Consider the following 18,109-nt stretch of genomic DNA (forward strand, 5'->3'; position numbering starts at 1 on the left):
TATCTTGTTGGTTGAAGTACAACTGTTCATTCTACATCAGATAGTTTCCAATAATTTTAGAAGACACACCAACTGATCCAGTGTTACTCCAGTTGCCAATTCGGCTTATGTTTCAATCCTTTGTATGAAGACTAGTATTTATTTAACATTGTTTGTATCGTCAAACTAAACATTTGCTAACTACCTTAATTAATTTTTAAACATAGCAATCGAAACTCGTTGGCGATATTCCGACTGATTTAAGTAAACTACTTAAAAAATGTAAAAACAAATCGCATCGCAAGCACACTTTCATTTCGATGTCTGAGTGTAGCATGGGAACCAATACAACATTTATGCCAATGGTATAAACAGCTAAAATTGAATGAGTTTGCGATATACTCTTTCTGTCCTATTGCTAAAGATTTTTTTTTTTCTCAAAAGCACAAAAAATTTAGAAGTAATAATTTTTTTTTCCGTTTATATTAATTTAAACAGTAGAAGAAAATACTCCAAAAATTAAATAGTCATAACATAAATTATCAAGTTAATACAAATTGTGCATTAGCAGATAAGATCATACATTCATACTTCCTCTTTTACCATCAACGCCGAAAATCCATTTAGATCTTTCAAATTACCAGCTCCCACACACTAATAGAATATTTTTCCATTAGAACAATATTTTGAATCGAAATCGTTATAGACGGTTAAGACTTAAGAATCTGTCACACGAATAAATCTTTCATCATTCATTTGTAAACAGTTAATTTGGTGCCTATCAGTTGATCAGCTTCCCGCCAACTTTCTGCATATGTGGCAGCGATTATTAATGGAAATTTTTTGTAAATTTGTTTTCGTTTTCACATAGTTTGAAGGGTGAAATATGATTTAAAATGATGTTTGAGTTTTCCACCCATGGCATGCCATTCTAGTAAATTTTACATTTGACTAAGCTATTTGAGTAACTCTCCCATAACTAGATTGTTTGTTCATTTCTTATAATTTTATAGTACCAAAAAATAATAATTAATATCACTGATAATTTAATTTTTCTAAAATGAGGACATGATGATGTGGTAACTTAAACATGTAGTTTAAAACCTGATATACAGACTTTCCTAAACTCATCCTATTATTAGTTTGCATATTTTAGAATCTCTAAAAAAACCAATAAACTAATACTTAATTTAATAGGATTTCTGAAAAAAAAAAATTTAAAAAAAACAAACAAACACAAAGAATATAAAAGTCTTCCTTTTAACGCTGAGATATTTGCTCACTGTTTTGACAGTTTCAATTTTTTATGGTTAGGAAAAAGAAGATTTTTGATCTTTTTGTGGCTATCCATTGATGCATGTTTAACCCTAAAAAAATTATCTTGCGATCATGAGGACGAAAGAAGTAAGGTTAATTGTAATGGTATGGATTATAGTTGGGTGGAGTTCGTGCATGGGAAGGTTCGTAGTGGAGAAGAACAACCTCAGAGTGACTTCGCCAGAGTCCATCAGAGGAGTCTACGAATGCGCCCTTGGAAACTTTGGTGTCCCTCAGTATGGCGGAAGCATGTCTGGTGCGGTGCTTTATCCCAAAGCTAACCAGAAGGCTTGCAAGAACTTTGACGATTTCGACATTTCTTTTAGATCTAGAGTCGCTGGATTGCCCACATTCGTTCTCGTTGATCGAGGAGGTCATTTTCTTTGCCTGTTTGATTATTTCATTACAATTAAAGACAAAACTTATTACACAAGAAACTCGTAAGAGGTGACTTTTGAGACAAGACACCTAACGTTGATATTGTTGTCTCAGATTGTTACTTCACTTTGAAGGCATGGAATGCACAAAGAGCAGGTGCCGCGACCATATTGGTGGCAGATAACAGGCCCGAGCAACTCATCACCATGGATGCACCAGAGGATGAGACGACAGATGCAGATTACCTACAAAATATCACAATTCCTTCAGCACTGGTGAGCAGATCTCTAGGGAGTGCCATCAAAACGGCCATAGCTCACGGTGAGCCTGTTCATATAAGTTTAGACTGGCGGAAGGCTCTTCCACACCCGAATGACCGGGTAGCCTACGAGCTATGGACCAACAGCAATGATGAATGTGGACCCAAATGTGATGCACAAATCCAGTTTCTAAAAAGGTTCAAAGGAGCTGCTCAAATTCTTGAGAAAGGAGGCTATACTCGCTTCACTCCCCACTACATCACTTGGTATTTCACTTATTATCCTCTCGTCTTATATGACTATATATATTAACATTCAACACACTGATAACATAATAATTCTAAATCCTTTATATATATATATATATATATATATAGGTATTGTCCTGAAGCATTTCTCGCAAGCAGACAATGTAAATCACAATGCATTAATGGCGGAAGGTATTGTGCTCCTGACCCTGAACAAGATTTCTCGAGAGGATACAATGGGAAAGACGTGATTGTTCAAAATTTACGCCAAGCGTGCTTCTTTAGAGTGACTAATGAAAGTGGGAAGCCTTGGCTTTGGTGGGATTATGTCACTGACTTTGCCATTCGTTGTCCCATGAAAGAGGAGAAGTACAACAAGAAATGTGCTGATCAAGTCATTCACTCTCTTGGTAACCTAAAATCATCTTGGCATATTTAATTTTACTTTTCATGTCTTGAGATCTTATTATATGTTTTTTTGGAGTAGGAGTTGATGTGAAGAAAATTGATCAGTGCATCGGAGACATTGAAGCAAATACCGAAAATCCTGTTCTTAAAGAAGAACAACATGCACAAGTTAGCTTCTTTTTTATTTATTTTTTTTTTTATTAAGAAGTAAGCATTCAAACTATTAAAAGTCTAAACATTTTCATTCATTGGTATTTTTTTTTTTAGGTTGGAAAAGGCTCACGAGGAGATGTAACGATGCTACCAACCATTGTGATAAACAATAGACAATATAGAGGTTTGGAGCAAGAATAAATTTAAATGTCCCACTCAAAATGTAGTAATTAATTTATGTGTCATTGTTACAGGGAAGTTACAGAGATCGGCCGTGCTTAAGGCCCTTTGCTCAGGATTTCGTGAGACGACCGAGCCACCCAATTGTTTAACCGAAGGTTTTATTTTTTTTACTTATTGTGCATTTTCTATCTGGTTCATTACTTTTAACATCTGGATTTTGATACTTGTATGTTTTGGCAGACATAGAAACCAATGAGTGTTTACAAAATAACGGAGGGTGTTGGGAGGATAAAACAACCAACATTTCAGCTTGCAGGGTACTAAAACAATTACTCTTGTTTTCTTACAATTATCTCAATCCTTAAAATGAGTATATATTTTACTGTAATATTGTAGGACACTTTTAGAGGAAGAGTATGTCAATGTCCCATTGTTCAAGGTGTCAAGTTTCTCGGCGACGGTTACACACATTGTGAAGGTAAAAAATGTTCAACTATATATATATGCTAATTTTCTTAAATCTCAATATATAAGCTTCACATGTTTAAATATAAAAATTGTAGCTTCGGGAGCACTACGTTGTGGCATAAACAATGGAGGATGTTGGAAACAAACTCAAATGGGAAAAACATATTCAGCTTGCCGTGTAATCTTACAAATCTCTCGACTAATTATCATAATTCTGTTTTGACATTTCCTACATATAGAAACATTATTTATTATTATTATTATTATTATTATTTTTTTTTTTATGTTGTTGCTAGGATGATCATTCGAAAGGATGCAAGTGTCCTCCTGGATTCAAGGGGGATGGGCTAAAAGACTGTCAAGGTACTAGTTAGATTAAACTATGGAAACACGAGAGTTTTGGAATCAAATTATGTTGACGTACGTAAATGCAGACGTGAATGAGTGTGAGGAGAAAACAGCGTGTCAATGTCGCGATTGCAAATGCAAGAACACATGGGGAAGCTATGAATGTAGCTGCAGTGGAAGCTTACTTTACATTAGAGAGCACGACATTTGCATAAGTACATATATTTAAATTTTACACATCCATCATTCATCATATTTTTGGAATAAATGAATCATCCACAAATCATTAAAATCGTGTACAGACAAAGATGCAAGAGGAGATGTAAGCTGGGGAGTGATATGGATAATATTCATGGGACTTGGTGCAGCTGCTCTAGGAGCTTATACTATTTATAAATACAGAATTCGGGTATTTTTCTATATCCCCAAACGTTATACTAATATTTTTTCATTAAAATTGGAATTATGTTATACAGTAAAATCTCTATAAATTAATAATATTAGGACCATGAAATTCTATTAATTTATAGAGGTTTTAATTTCTCAAAAATTAATAATTAATAATTTATAAATAGACTTTCCTAATTTGGTAAAAAAGTTTAAAAATAAGATTTAATCGTTATAACTAATATTTTTATAAAATCAATTAAAATGAAAATAACAATTATCATGTTTTAAAGATAGTACTAATAGATTTTTATATAGTAAAAATATAAAAAATGAACTCTAATAAAAATTAATGTGTATATATATACATATATTTAGATAATTTTATATAATTATTAATTTATATTTATTGATGAGACTATATATTTACAAAGGATTTTCAAAACAATTATTTTATTATATTATCGAATTATTTCCAAAATTATACTAGTCCCAAATTAGAACTGAATAAATTTATTAATTTATAAAGATTATTAATTTACCGAGTATTAATTTATAGATGTTTTACTATATACATATTAATTGATTGGTGTGTGTATGGCAGACATATATGGATTCAGAGATAAGAGCGATAATGGCGCAATACATGCCTCTTGATAATAATCCTAACGGTCAACCTTCTTCTCAACTTGAGTTGTAAGAACAAAAACACAAAAGTCTTCGCTCTGATCAACATCACAAACTTATATAGAGTTGCTACGCTTTGATTACAAGTCTTTATTTTTCTCTCTTTATATATCATAGATCACGCATTATAAAACCATAGTATTAGTCAAGTCCATCAGATAACATGGACCGGTTTTATAATTTTGTTGTGCTTTTGGTGTTATATTCCTTTATTAATAAAAACATCATGTACCCACAAAATTAATAGAAGTAAGCGCGTACTTCACAGTGCGTACTTAACAGTTAACAATGCATCCTATCTTGATTTACAAGTGTACATATATATATATATATATATATATATATATATATATATATTTATATATATAAAGTTAACTTTGCTTACTTCTCCTTCTTCCACATCACCTAATCAATTTTTTTTACATAAAAAATACCACTTTTAATATTCATTCATAGCATATTTATTACTTATAATTAATCATAGTATAAAATAAATAAATAAATAAACAAATTAACTAAAATTAATTAAATTATAAAATAGAATAAACAATAATATAATTTTTTAGTTAATAATAAAAATAATAACTATCTAAAAATGAATTAAGTAAAATAAATGAAAATTTTAAAATAGTAAAAATAATACTGTCAATTTGTTTTAGTAATAAAGTCATTATTAAAATTATAACCAAAAAATGATTATATTCCAAACTTTATAATGGATTAATGAGTTTTAGAATGTAAGTAAGATTTTAATGCATGGTGGAGTAAAAAAACAAGTTCTGTAATTGTATTTATAAAAATCTAAACATGAAAATAAAATTGAAGTGAAACATTAGTTTCTAAGAAACATACCATAAAGATTTATTATTAAATTTTACATATAAGAAAGAAAAAATTAATTACTTAATTTAACCTAACTTAAAAGTTTTGATCTAAAACAAAGACATCGTAAAGGGCACACTTTTTTTGGGAAAATTATGAAAAAATAATCTATCTAAAAAAACATAATCAGTGGTCAAGAAATATAGAAAAATGATATATAAGCCGTTACAAAAAGTAGAATGTGATTTGTGTAGCATATCTCATAGGATATATTATCAACTAGAGTTACAATTTTATAACATGATATAAAACATATATAACAAATATAACATATATATATATATATTATCAAATAATTTTAACCCAAAACATTGGTAAAAACAATATATTTAAAGTACATTATGTTTCTTTTTTGTGAAGACGAAGTTGGGGTTGCATCACAAAATTAACATCCGCAAATAACATATGAAATTTTAGAAAAATATTTAACTTGGATTAGTGAATAGATATTCATTGTGGGGTTTAAACGTTTCATCATTTAAGCATTCTTGACTTAGTCAGAAATTCTATTATAGCAGATGATGCATTTGGAATTCCTAATTGTAGCGACATAACACTAAAACTGTTCATAAAAATTTGTATATTCGCATTTAATGTAGAATATCGATGTTTAAATGGTCTCTATAATTAGGTCAACGATCGACATTGACGTTAGAACTTTTAAATTTATGTTTTCATGGGATTTGAATATGGAATGAACTCTTTTAAAAATAAAAGGTCAGAAGATTGTCGACAAAATTATTGCGACACTAGACAATATATTTTATATATAGATTAGTAAAATAAGTAGAATATTTATATAGATTTATCTTTTAATCTTCAAATTATATTTATATTCAATGATTCTTATTGATAAAAAATTTAACTAAAATCCAACGTAAAATCGTAAATAGATATAACAAAAAAATATTATCTTCAAAAATATATATGTTGTATATCACTGAGTAAAGTAAGTTTAGTATTTATATAAATTTATACTCAAAAGTTGGAATGATTATATTTGAGTTCAACAATTTCTATTGATAAGAAATATTTTAAATTAAAATCCCGCGTATGCACAGGTATAAATTCTAGTATGTTGTTTTATTTGATCATTAATATTTTTTTAGTCGAACGATCCGGTGTCTTTAAACGACGCCGTTTCAAAACAAGAAACGACGACGTTTTGTTTCTTCTTCCAAATCGTCTTTTTTTTTTTGACAACACTCCCGAATCTCTCAAAATCTCTCACTGAAATCGAGTGGTGTAATCTCGAGTGATCTCTTCTCCGACAACGTCTTTAATCTCTATAGTTTCGACATCTCCGAACCCAGTTGCTTGAAATCGAAAGGTACAGTTTCTTCCCTTGTTTATTCCTTATGACAAATTGATTACTCGTCTATGGACTCAAGTAATTTGTCTTTGAGAAATCTCTAAGAAGAGGGTTCTTGATTTATGTCTACAAAATGGTCACTTTTTTACATTTCACTTGTGCTATGGTGTCCTGTGAAATAATCTTGTGGGTTTTATACTCTTTTTTGTTGTTTCCATAGTAGAGCATAGACTTTGTTTCGCCTTTTGTAGTTGAGTGGGCTATATGTGTTCAGTGTTCTTAACTTTAAACTGATTCAATGGTTTGTTTATGTGTTTCATTTTCTTTTGTTTGTTCTCTCAAGTTTCATCACTCTCTGACTTATCCAAATTGTGAATGTAAGTCAGTAACCAAAGTGATATTGTTATTGGTTTAACCTGAGTGTGTATTGTTGTTGCTCTTTGATTTTAGTTTATGGATCTCCAGACTCCTATTTAAACTAATGATATTCAGTTGTCTATATTTATTTTCTTTTAATGTCTAGAACGAACCGTTAAGTGAGCTGAGGATTTATCCAATTAGCAGCGGTTTTTCACCATGGATGCGGCCGGTGGAAGCTCTTCTAATCAAAAAAATGAGGTAGGACAGAAGCCTGTGATTGTTAGAGTTAAGAGAAAAGTGGGACAGTCTCTGCTAGATGCTTTCTGTAAGTTTCTTCTCTCTCTCTCTCATTCTCTTTGCTCTATGTGATCTGTTTGTTTCCCTTGGTCTTTGGTAGTAAATCTCTTGGATCTTTGTCTGTAGGTTTTGTGCGGACAGGGAAAAACTAATATTGTTTTGGTGTTTAGGGTTGGAGATAAATGAAAGACCACTCAAACGGCCGACTCTGGATTTATCAAAGCTATCTATTTCAAATTCAAGCAAGAGAGGTAACCCTATTATATCTCTGGATTTTTGTACTTGTATGATTATGGTTTGGACTCGCTGAAGCTTCAGTATTGTTTTATAGGTTCTTCTGTGGCAGAAGAAGTGAAACCGAAGAAGGTGCTAGTGCAGCATTTGGAGACAGTCACAGACTCTAAAACCACCACGGCTGATATTATCCACTCTTTCTTTGTGAGTGAACTTTCTTAGTCTGGTTAAACGACAAACCCCTTCACGTTATTGTTGTTGTTTGTATGTTCTTATAGTCTTTCATCATTTTGTGTTCTGCAGGAGTCTGATCTTAATGAGAAAAGTTGCGGTAAAGGGAAGTTTGAGGAGCGGAGAATTGAATTCAAGAAAGACAATGTATCTTGTTTCATTTTCTTTTAGTCCTGATTCCAGTTTCTATATCTCTTGACTGCTGCTCGAATGATGGCTTAAATTCCTTTTCTTTCTTGCCTGTAGAGAAAGGAACAACTCCTGACCAAAGCTGTACAACGGCAACAGGTACATTCTCTAACAGTTTCTCCGAGATTAACATCTTAGGAGAAGATCTAATACCACTTTTCATAGCTAACTTGAGAAGTTCTAATGTATGTTAGATTGCTGCAGGGAATGCTCGGTTTGAGCAAATATGGCGGAGTAGGAAGGGAAACAAGGAAGGTATCCATGATAAGTGTCATTTCTTTGACGTCATTCGTGTTGATGCTGAAGAAAGACTAGACAATGCACCAGAGTACGTTCTCTAGTATTAAGCTTTTGTAATTAAGATCTCAGAGTCAGAACTAGTTTAGCGGTGGTTGAAGAAACACAGTATCTTAAGGTGCAGTCTCTTCATGTAGGGTTACATCTTTGGAGGACCAGAAAATGCTTGCTAATTTCTTGCCTCTCCTTAGAGAGTGTATTCCAACAGCAGCTGAAGAGATTGAAGCTGATATACATTCTAGTCACACTGAAGAATACGTTTATGATTATTATGCTGCGAACGAAGAGATGGATATCAGCAGCGAAGATAGTTACAAGAACCAGTTTCCTATGTGCGTATTTCTTCACTTTATTCCATCTGTTTCTTGTGTCAGTCACCTGCTCATTTGGGTTGTTGGTTTTTTCTTAACAGTGTTATAGTCGAGGATGAAGAAGACTTCTGCGATGGACCTGATGAATCAGACTACGACTCTGATGATTCAAATGGTACACTTTTATCATCCATATACTTATCTCCACTCTTATTTAACTTCTTAGACATTCGTAATTCTGGTTATGTGGCATTTGTTTTTTCTATAATGAACATTGAAAACAAGTATCATTGGCATTGTTGATTCATGGTTTCACTCTGTGTTGTAGAAACCAAAAGTTAAGAAAGAAGGAATACTTAATATTTTTATTGATGTGTATTTGTGTGACTCTCAGCTGAAGATCATCCAAGGAACGATTACCCAAAAGATATCTCTGAAGACGAGGAGGATGAAGAGGATGAAGAAGAAGAAAAGAGTGAAGAAGCCTCTGATGAATCAGACGAAGAGACTTCAGAAAGACATGTGAGAAAAGTCCTTCGAGACTAACGAGTTTGATTGTAATGTAATGAATGGATGTGTATGGTCATAAAATATTAAAAGTTAGTAATACAAGTAAAACCTCTATAAATTGATAATGTTGGTACTATGGCATTTTATTAGTGATAATTTATTAATACTATTTTATAGTAAATTATCTCAATTCATACTAGAAAATAATTATTATTAATTTACAAATGTACTTTCAATTGTTAAAATTCACGCAAAATATGAACTGAGGCAATTTTATAAACAATAAGATTAGTATTTGGATGTTATAATTTTTATAGTTTCGGAACTAAAATTTTAATATATAGAACAAATATATATGTAAATCAATAAAGTTTTCTATATATTAAAATTTTAGTATAATTTTTGGATGAGTGATTTACAAGTATAACAGAAAAATTCACATATATAAATGATTTAATAACATGAATTGTCATAATTTAACAATCTATAAGATTTTCAAAATGAAAATTATGCATATTTTTTAGAAATTGAAAACTTAAAAGAATTTTTTGGTTTTTTTATGACATGTTATAGAGTATACTACAACATTATAGTTTGAAAATAACAAAGCAATTTGTTTTGGATTCTCTTGCTCATAAAAGTTGAGCTTTCATAACTGTTCTATCCTCTTAAATAACTCCAAACCAAATAACATTTTCATCTTATTCTTCAAAATATTTGTTTAATATTCTTTTTTCATAAATGTTCTATAATTCTAAATTACACAAAATTTGTTGTCTATTTTTTTTTGTAGAATATATAGGAAATCAAAAGAAAATGCTTTCTAACAATTTTAGAACATGAGTAATGTTAGAAAATATATTCTATTTTTTTATCGAATAAAGAGCAAACTATAGAAAATGTATTCTAAATTTCGTAGAAATTAGTATTCAAATTCCCTAGAACATAAATAATTTTTAAATTTTGTAGAATATGTAGAATATTTTATCAAATTTTTGTAGAACATGTACAATATATAAAATATACATTCTAAATTCAGAATGTGTATTCTAAACAGTGTAGATGATATTTTATCCATTCAAAACGGCAACAAAATAACAACATATTTTCGACATTATAAGGATTCTAATGTCTTATTCATCAGTTTTCCAAAAAAATATCTAAAATTTTCTAAAAATATTAGCTAAATCAATTGTAAAGGTTAATTGAGAAATAACTGATATTTAGTTTTAGAACGAACTGTTGCAAAACGATCTGTTGCGGTCATTTTATGTGGCAAGTACTTTCTGGTTGCGTCGCGGTTACGGAAAATCTCCGCAAACGTGGTATGAGTTGTGATACCATGTGCGGCCTTTGTGGCTGTCAGGAGGAGACGATTAATCATACTCTCTTTGAATGTCCGCCAGCTAGACAAGTTTGGGCTTTCTTGCATTTTCCGACAGGCCCGGGTTTCTTCCCCTCGGTGTCTGTTTTCACAAACATGGATTTTCTTTTTTGGCGATTTACAAATATTCCAGAACATGAATTTTTTTTCTTGGATTTTGTGGTATATCTGGAAAGTGCGCAATGATAAACTTTTTGGTAACCTCGACTCAAACCCCTGGCCATTTTGCGGTTAGCGAAAGATGACGCGAAAGCATGGGCTCTGGCTCAAGTAGAGGATATGGTATTAGCTTCGGATGCTACCACTGCGGTGGTTCACCGTAGAAATGGGGGATTAGGGGTTCCTAGGTCTTACTCGAGCTATATTTGCTTCGTAGATGGGTCTTGGAAAGCAACAAATCGTTTTGCGGGTAGAAGATGGTTTTGTACTTCGCCCTAGGGTGATGGCCCTACTATGGGTGCTGCCAATCATAGTCGTAGTCTCTCTCCTCTTCATGCCGAGATTGAAGTCCTTGTTTGGGCTATGCGCTGTATGATTGGAGCGGATAACCAATCTTTTGTTTTTCTCACCGACTGCTCCGACTTAGTGAAGATAGTGTCTTCGCCTTCTGAGTGACCAGCTTTTACGCCTTATTTGGAGGACATACAAGCGGATAAAGAGGAGTTTGTTTCCTTTTCTTTGGTCTACGTCCCTCGCTCTCAAAATGATAAAGCGGATAATTTAGCGCGTCATGTTCGCACATTACCGCACTTAGTTACCTATGTGAACAATATTCTTACGCATTGGCTTGTTTGAGCCAATCTTGTATTTTGTCGTAAAATAAAAAAAACAAAAAAAAACGAATGCATAGATGGACAATAATTTTATTATTTATCATTTATTTCAAATTTCCCTTAAATTAATTTATCATTTTATTAGACTTGATATTTCAGTTTTGTGTAAAAAAAAAAAAAATGGCGTTGAACTTAAGCAAGCAAAGGCCTAGCTTGGTCTTCTTCTTCTTCTTCTTCTTCGTCAACCTCTATATCGCTTCTGACTGTTATTAAACTATTACGTGAATGGCTGATTTGGAGACTCCTTATTATCATCCTGACCTTGAGGATCTCCGGCGTATACCACTCGATCTCTTCGCTTCCAAGAAGCTTCCCGGTCTTTCCTCCGGCGATCTCGGATTTGCCGATTCTTCCGAAAAACTCGTCTTCATCCTCCGCAAATCTTCTTCCTCTTTGAAATCTCTCCTTGATTCCTCCGGAGTTGCTCTTTTCTCCATCTCTCGTCTCCATGTAAGCCTCCTTAGATTCCGCAATTTTGATCCCAAAAATTTTATCGAATTTTGCAAATTCTTATAGCATCTCTACAATTTTTCATTTTTCTTCAGTTTGGGTTTAGGGTTTAGTTAGTTTGGTAACTTTGGTTAGTGTTTACAGATTAAACTTAGTACTCATATGAACTTAAAAGTTAAAACGTCTTTGTGTGTATGTGTGTTGTGGGGAATGTAGAATGGAATGTGGGAATTACATAAAGGAGATGTGGAAAAGCGTAAGGACTTGGTTTTATCGGTGAAGCGGACTTCGAAAAGATTCAGTAAGACAGAGTTAGAGGTCTCTTTTGCTGGTGAATCTTCGGAACATCTTGTTATCAAAGGTTGCCCTTTTCAGAAATCTTGTACCATTTACAACCAAGACTCCATTGTCGCGCAGGTAATAATAAATCCATTTTCCCATTTACATCAACTTGTTATCAAGTTGTTACTGCGCCGTGTGAATTCAATAGAAAAGAACATTTACATATTCCATCATGCTTGATGATGGAATATGTATTGGATTCATTTGGTGTATTGTGGATTCTCAAAACTGTCATAAAGATGTGTTTGTATTTGTGCTTGAAGTTTTTTTTCCTAAAATTTGATTATGCTCCTTTTCATTTGGGTAGCAGACGAGTTTGATGTACAAGCTGAGACAGATTTACATAGGGAGAAGCAAGTTCCGGCTAACTATATTTCCGGGATCCATCGATCATTCTCTAGTAGTCGCAATGGTAGCCATGTTTCTTCAAGGTTGAATATGAAAATCTCCTCTATTTATATTATATTACTGCAAAGGTAAATATGACATTGCAATAATGCATCCTTTTTGCCTTTTGTTTGATTCAATCGGCTCACACGTGAAAATGTAGATACGAGGAGTTTGCCCTTTCTCAAAGATTTCGGTATTATATACTAAAGAGTTTACCATCTATTAAACATCATATGCTCTAATCCTTATGATTAGTTTATGGTTGTTGGAAATTTCCTTTGCTTAATTAATCATCTTATTCTACCATTTTGTAGAATAGTCATCAAAAAACATATATACTTTTTTTTTTGTCCTCAGATATAAACCATAAAACATTTATGGAACGTTTATGAAAAAAAATATATATCTAAACTAATGGAACGAATTTAACAAAGACATATATCCTTGTTCGGAACGTTGTCGCTAACAACCCGAAGCGGCACAAAATAATAGTTTCAGTGTAGTTGCTAGTTTCTTCTTTGGAAAAGGTGCTCCCCGACGACGTCAAGGCCATAGTATTCTCCATGTGATCTGACTCACAAAAGATACGAACCTGGTGTTCGTATTGATATCTTATTCCCCCCCTTGAAGTTCATTTCGATAACAACTCTTCTAGTCTTGTTCTGCTTGATATCAAAATAGTCTGCCCACGTTTGATCAAAATAAGGATGAATCCACTTGGTCTCGGGCATTACCACAATCTCACCTTTACGAGTGACAGCAGCGACATAATTTAGCCGAGAAGGAGTTATGGACAATGTAATCTTTGACCATTCTTGTTTCCCCATATGATCTTCCATAATCCACATCTCTGCACTAGCGTTATTTCCGTAACGTATATGTATGCATCCTAGTTTCCCTTGGTAGTTTACTGGTGTGATCGAACCCCAAAACTGATTCATCAGAGTTTCCGGCATCTGGATACGATCAAATCTCTCGAATCTAACGTCAAACGTCCCTAATACATTTTTTATTGATCTGTAATAGATAATCCCATTGATGCATACACTACGTTCTCTATCACACCTTAGAGTGACTTTGTCTTTGATGTTAATGTTTCTCCGTTGCTTCTCCTTTGGACCTCCCAATGTGAAAATTTGACAAGTATATTCCAGCTCTACATTATACATTTTAATCAAGGACAACACTTTGTATTGATTCTCAACTGGATCATACCCAAATAATCCATCAATAGAGGCCACTCCATCGCATACGACTTTGGGTAATAAAATAGGTGTGGCGTGGTAGGGTTGTATATATCGCAAACTGGTTCGAGCTTGACCAACAACAGATTAACACATTGATATATCAATATAAATGGCAATTTAACCCACATGGTATCTCATGCTCTTTGTCAGCAGATATGAATGGTTAGTGTTTTGAGGATAAGTATACGAGGAGAAATTTTAAAACGTTAAAATTTAATTCTAATATATATATATAAGAAAATTAAAGTTTTAAAAATTAAAAATATAATTATAAGAAAACTATAAATCTAAAAAAAATTAAAATGTAAAATCGTAATTCTAATATGTATCCAAACCAATTGAAATTTATAATTAAAAGTTACACGAAAATAATTATACAGTCAATTATCCTAAAAGAAAAAGATTGTAAACACTCACCTCTATAACTAAATTGTCTGATAGCAAAATATGGTTTCTTTAAATACACAAGCATTAATTAAAATTTGTTCTATTGGTAAAGATTTTTTTTGTGTGAAAAATATGAGGTGTTTTCATGAAGATGTTTCATATTGTAAAGTAAAGATACACGAAAATTATGTAAACTATCTCATATTTTCTCTAATTTTAAGGTCAGAATTTAATTATGAGGCAACCCTTTTTCAAAAAGTTAATATGTTTATATAACTTAAAACATATGTTTACCTATTATGAATATATTCTGTTTTCATTAATTTGGGATTATTAAATTTACCTCATTATTCTTCTTCTCATTTTCAGGATTGCATAAAATTTTGACAAAAAATAATGAACTTATATGAAGTTTTGATTAATTTATGATAATCTTAGTATAATTTTATTTAAAATTATTTGGAAAAGTATTAAAATTATTTCGTATGAGATTACAGCATATAAAACATATAAATAGGGAAGAAATTATGATTTCCCTCATCACAAGACGAGTGTAGACGAAAAAGAACATATGAGTTTAAGATAATGTTAGTTTTTTAAATATGAGATAATATTAGTTTTCATTTTTTCTTTGAGAATTATTTTGTACTAATTTTTGATATTGATATAATGCACAAGTTATTTTAATATGATAACAATAAGGCTTACCTTTTTGGATTAGTGCATAGAAGTAAATTTTATTTTATTATGACGTCATATATTGTTAAACTGAATTGCGAGATGAAGTGTGTGAATTCTAAATTCAGATTTTTATATTAAAAAATATATATATCAAATTAACATTTGAAAAACTACTTAAAATTTTACATATTGTTTTTACACCCGCATAATTAACAATATACCAAACTTTGTATATAAGATGGTATTTCATGAATCTTACTACATGAATATTGAGATCAAATCAGGTATCTATATTAATATTTTAGAAGTAAATTTTATGTTCTACCTTTTTAGTTATGGTTATTTAAATTTTTATTTACAATCTTACTCCTTAGAAAATTGCCAAAAAAAACAAAAACTTAAATACGGTAAATCGACCAAAATAAGATTATTTAGATTTTAATTAAATATTTAACAATTATCAGTACCAAAATTTCTTTCCTAATGTTATATATATATATATATATATGTTCATTTTACTTATAATCCACCAAATTTTATTATAAATGTGTTTTCCACACAAAAAAATTATTACCATATAATAATAATCTAGAGATTAGGCAAATTTTAAATCAATATTGAAATAACCTATAATACACTCAAGAATATAACACATTTCTATTAAAAAAACTTTTTCAAAAACTAACAAAACAGAAATTATAGATTAAAAATAACTAAAACAATAAAAAAATATAGATTGGTGTGTACTACAGGTTAAAAATCTAGTAGTATTTTAAAACATTAGTCAAAACATGTTCTTTTGAATCAAAATGCTTCACAAGACTTTTGGTCGAATTTTGCACAATCTTATAATAAAAGTCCAATCCTACCACCACTCATCTGATTTCCGGTCGGATTCAATTCGGTCTATCCGGTCGAATTTAATCCAAAATCCGGTCCGTCCGGTACGCTCATTATCGTTGGTACAAAAATTTGGGGATCGAATCGAACAGCAAACAAGAACGGCGTCGTTCTAAAACTCAAATTCTTAAATCTTAACCCCTCTTCTTCGTCGGCTTCTCTACTCACATTCCCCAACATTAGGGCTCTCTCTCTCTAAATTTCATCAGTCTCGTGTCGTCATCGTCTTCGCGGAGCTCAAACTCGAAGATGTTAACAGCAGATATCCCACCGAATCAGTCTGTCTACATCAAAAACCTGAACGAAAAGATCAAGAAAGAAGGTAAAAGCTCTCTCTTCTATCTATCTAATTCGTAAAACTAAATCTCAAAAAACTCGTAGATGTTGAGAAACCTCAATGAGCTTCCTCTACCAATGATTCCATCTTATTTGAGCTTCTACAATGCCTTAGAGTTAGGTTTTCGTTTGATTTTAGCTGTTGTTTGGAGTGCTCGTATCGAACTTCTAGGGTTTCGGAATCGTGTATTGAATCTAATTGACGAGGTTATGAGGAAGATGTTTTTAGGCGAGGATTAGTGTTGTTTGGCTCAGGGAAGTATCAATTTTGATGTATGTAGCTAACCTGGTTTTTGTGTGTTTCCTCAGAATTGAAGAGATCTATTTACTGTTTGTTCTCTCAGTTTGGGAGGATACTTGATGTGGTTGCTTTGAAGACTCCTAAACTCCGTGGACAAGCTTGGGTTACCTTTAGTGAAGTCACTGCTGCTAGTAATGCCGTTCGCCAGATGCAAAATTTCCCCTTCTATGATAAGCCTATGGTCAGTAACTCAGTATCCATCACTTTTTTTTTTTTTTCTTATCTCTGAGTATATCAATCCTGTTATAATTTCCATGAAAGGATTCTTCTTGTTTGTTGTGTTAGATTGATTGAAAGTGCATAAATGGTTTTGTTTGTCTCTAAGTGGTTACTAATAATTTACAGTGCAACCTTCGACCCTTTTTATCACCAATGTAATCGTTAGTTATCTGTGTGTCTAGATTCTGTTGCTTTTTATGCTTATAGACCTTCTCAATCACATTCTCTCGTGATGCCTACTGCCAAAATGTTTGATCTGTTTAACATATACTACTTGCTAAATCTTACTTCTTTCGGGGTGTTTGTAAAGTTTTCAAATAGATAGATCTGTTCAGGTTGAGATTTATTTATCATACTTTTGATGTGATCTTTTTTGGTTGCAGCGCTTACAATACGCAAAAGCAAAGGCAGATTGTATTACTAAAGCTGAAGGAACTTTCGTTGCAAAAGATAAGAAGAGGAAGCAAGAAGAGAAAGGTTTCAAACTTTGTGTTTTCTTTTCGCGTTTTTGTTGTCTAGATGTTGGTTCAATGATAATTTATGAAATTTTCAATTGTATCTGAAGTTAACTAAACTACATTTCTTACTTTCAGTTGAAAGAAAGCGTGAAGAAACTCAACGACCAAACATGGCTAATGGCCCAAGTGCCAATAACGGAGTCCCTCCGGTAAGTGTTCTTGTTCACCACCTTCTTCAGAACAATCTTCTGGTTAAATTCTATTGTACCTGGAAATAATGTTGATTATCTCTGTGTCTTGTATTGCAGCCTTCGTTCCAGCCGAGTGGGCAAGATGCGATGCCACCAAACAACTTACTCTTCATTCAAAACCTCCCGCACGAGACAACAAGCATCATGCTTAAGGTTCTCTTCGAACAGTACCCTGGATTCAAAGAGATAAGAATGACCGATGCAAAGCCAGGAATCGCCTTTGTAGAGTTTGAAGACGATGTTCAGTCTTCCATGGCTATGCAAGCACTACAAGGTTTCAAAATCAATCCCCATAATCCAATGGTCATCTCTTTTGCCAAGAAGTGATGAGTTTTGTTTTGTTATTTTGTTTATCAGTCTTTGATGAGATGACATTACTGTACTGTACCAACCAACCTGGTGTGTATAACCAACGGTTCTATTGTTTTAACGGATTGTTCCGGTTTGGTTTAATCCATTGATAGAGACCCTTGAAACGCGGTTTCACACTT

The 18,109-nt window shown here is 32.2% G+C and overlaps 5 protein-coding genes across 7 annotated transcripts; 4 read left to right on the forward strand and 1 right to left on the reverse strand.

Moving 5' to 3' along the window:
- Positions 1–1,244: 1,244 nt before the first annotated feature.
- Positions 1,245–5,105, forward strand: LOC104749860 (vacuolar-sorting receptor 2-like). Its single transcript, XM_010471571.2, has 13 exons — positions 1,245–1,669; positions 1,789–2,200; positions 2,312–2,592; positions 2,670–2,758; positions 2,858–2,927; positions 2,998–3,081; positions 3,167–3,243; positions 3,323–3,404; positions 3,490–3,572; positions 3,691–3,757; positions 3,829–3,957; positions 4,045–4,151; positions 4,734–5,105. The coding sequence occupies exons 1-13, from the start codon at positions 1,369–1,371 to the stop codon at positions 4,827–4,829; spliced, it is 1,878 nt and encodes a 625-aa protein (XP_010469873.2). The 5' UTR covers positions 1,245–1,368; the 3' UTR covers positions 4,830–5,105.
- A 1,686-nt stretch (positions 5,106–6,791) lies between these two features.
- Positions 6,792–9,620, forward strand: LOC104749861 (RNA-directed DNA methylation 4-like). Of its 2 annotated transcripts, none has more exons than XM_010471573.2 (10): positions 6,792–7,028; positions 7,534–7,695; positions 7,838–7,918; positions 7,999–8,105; positions 8,205–8,279; positions 8,379–8,420; positions 8,516–8,649; positions 8,756–8,950; positions 9,031–9,104; positions 9,324–9,620. In XM_010471573.2, the coding sequence occupies exons 2-10, from the start codon at positions 7,587–7,589 to the stop codon at positions 9,473–9,475; spliced, it is 969 nt and encodes a 322-aa protein (XP_010469875.2). In that variant the 5' UTR covers positions 6,792–7,028; positions 7,534–7,586; the 3' UTR covers positions 9,476–9,620. The 2 variants fall into 2 exon arrangements, 1 of the variants encoding a protein (XP_010469875.2); XR_015585473.1 differs by having other exon boundaries at positions 6,886–7,028; positions 8,526–8,649.
- A 2,119-nt stretch (positions 9,621–11,739) lies between these two features.
- Positions 11,740–13,065, forward strand: LOC104749862 (protein LURP-one-related 7). Of its 2 annotated transcripts, none has more exons than XM_010471575.3 (3): positions 11,740–12,106; positions 12,323–12,523; positions 12,759–13,065. In XM_010471575.3, the coding sequence occupies exons 1-3, from the start codon at positions 11,882–11,884 to the stop codon at positions 12,882–12,884; spliced, it is 552 nt and encodes a 183-aa protein (XP_010469877.2). In that variant the 5' UTR covers positions 11,740–11,881; the 3' UTR covers positions 12,885–13,065. The 2 variants fall into 2 exon arrangements, with proteins under 2 accessions (XP_010469877.2, XP_087349666.1); XM_087493540.1 differs by having other exon boundaries at positions 11,746–12,106; positions 12,756–13,065.
- Positions 13,066–13,413: 348 nt separating this feature from the next.
- On the reverse strand, positions 13,414–14,007 carry LOC147925129 (putative F-box protein At1g47730). Its single transcript, XM_087492494.1, has one exon. The coding sequence runs from the start codon at positions 14,005–14,007 to the stop codon at positions 13,414–13,416; it is 594 nt and encodes a 197-aa protein (XP_087348620.1).
- Positions 14,008–16,146: 2,139 nt separating this feature from the next.
- On the forward strand, positions 16,147–18,094 carry LOC104749863 (U2 small nuclear ribonucleoprotein B''). The gene is made up of 5 exons (XM_010471576.3): positions 16,147–16,375; positions 16,699–16,871; positions 17,293–17,386; positions 17,503–17,576; positions 17,676–18,094. The coding sequence occupies exons 1-5, from the start codon at positions 16,303–16,305 to the stop codon at positions 17,943–17,945; spliced, it is 684 nt and encodes a 227-aa protein (XP_010469878.1). The 5' UTR covers positions 16,147–16,302; the 3' UTR covers positions 17,946–18,094.
- Positions 18,095–18,109: the final 15 nt, after the last annotated feature.

Source organism: Camelina sativa, chromosome 16 (assembly GCF_030686135.1).
Source record: "Camelina sativa cultivar CO46 ecotype springtype chromosome 16, ASM3068613v1".
NCBI classification, from domain to species: domain Eukaryota; kingdom Viridiplantae; phylum Streptophyta; class Magnoliopsida; order Brassicales; family Brassicaceae; genus Camelina; species Camelina sativa.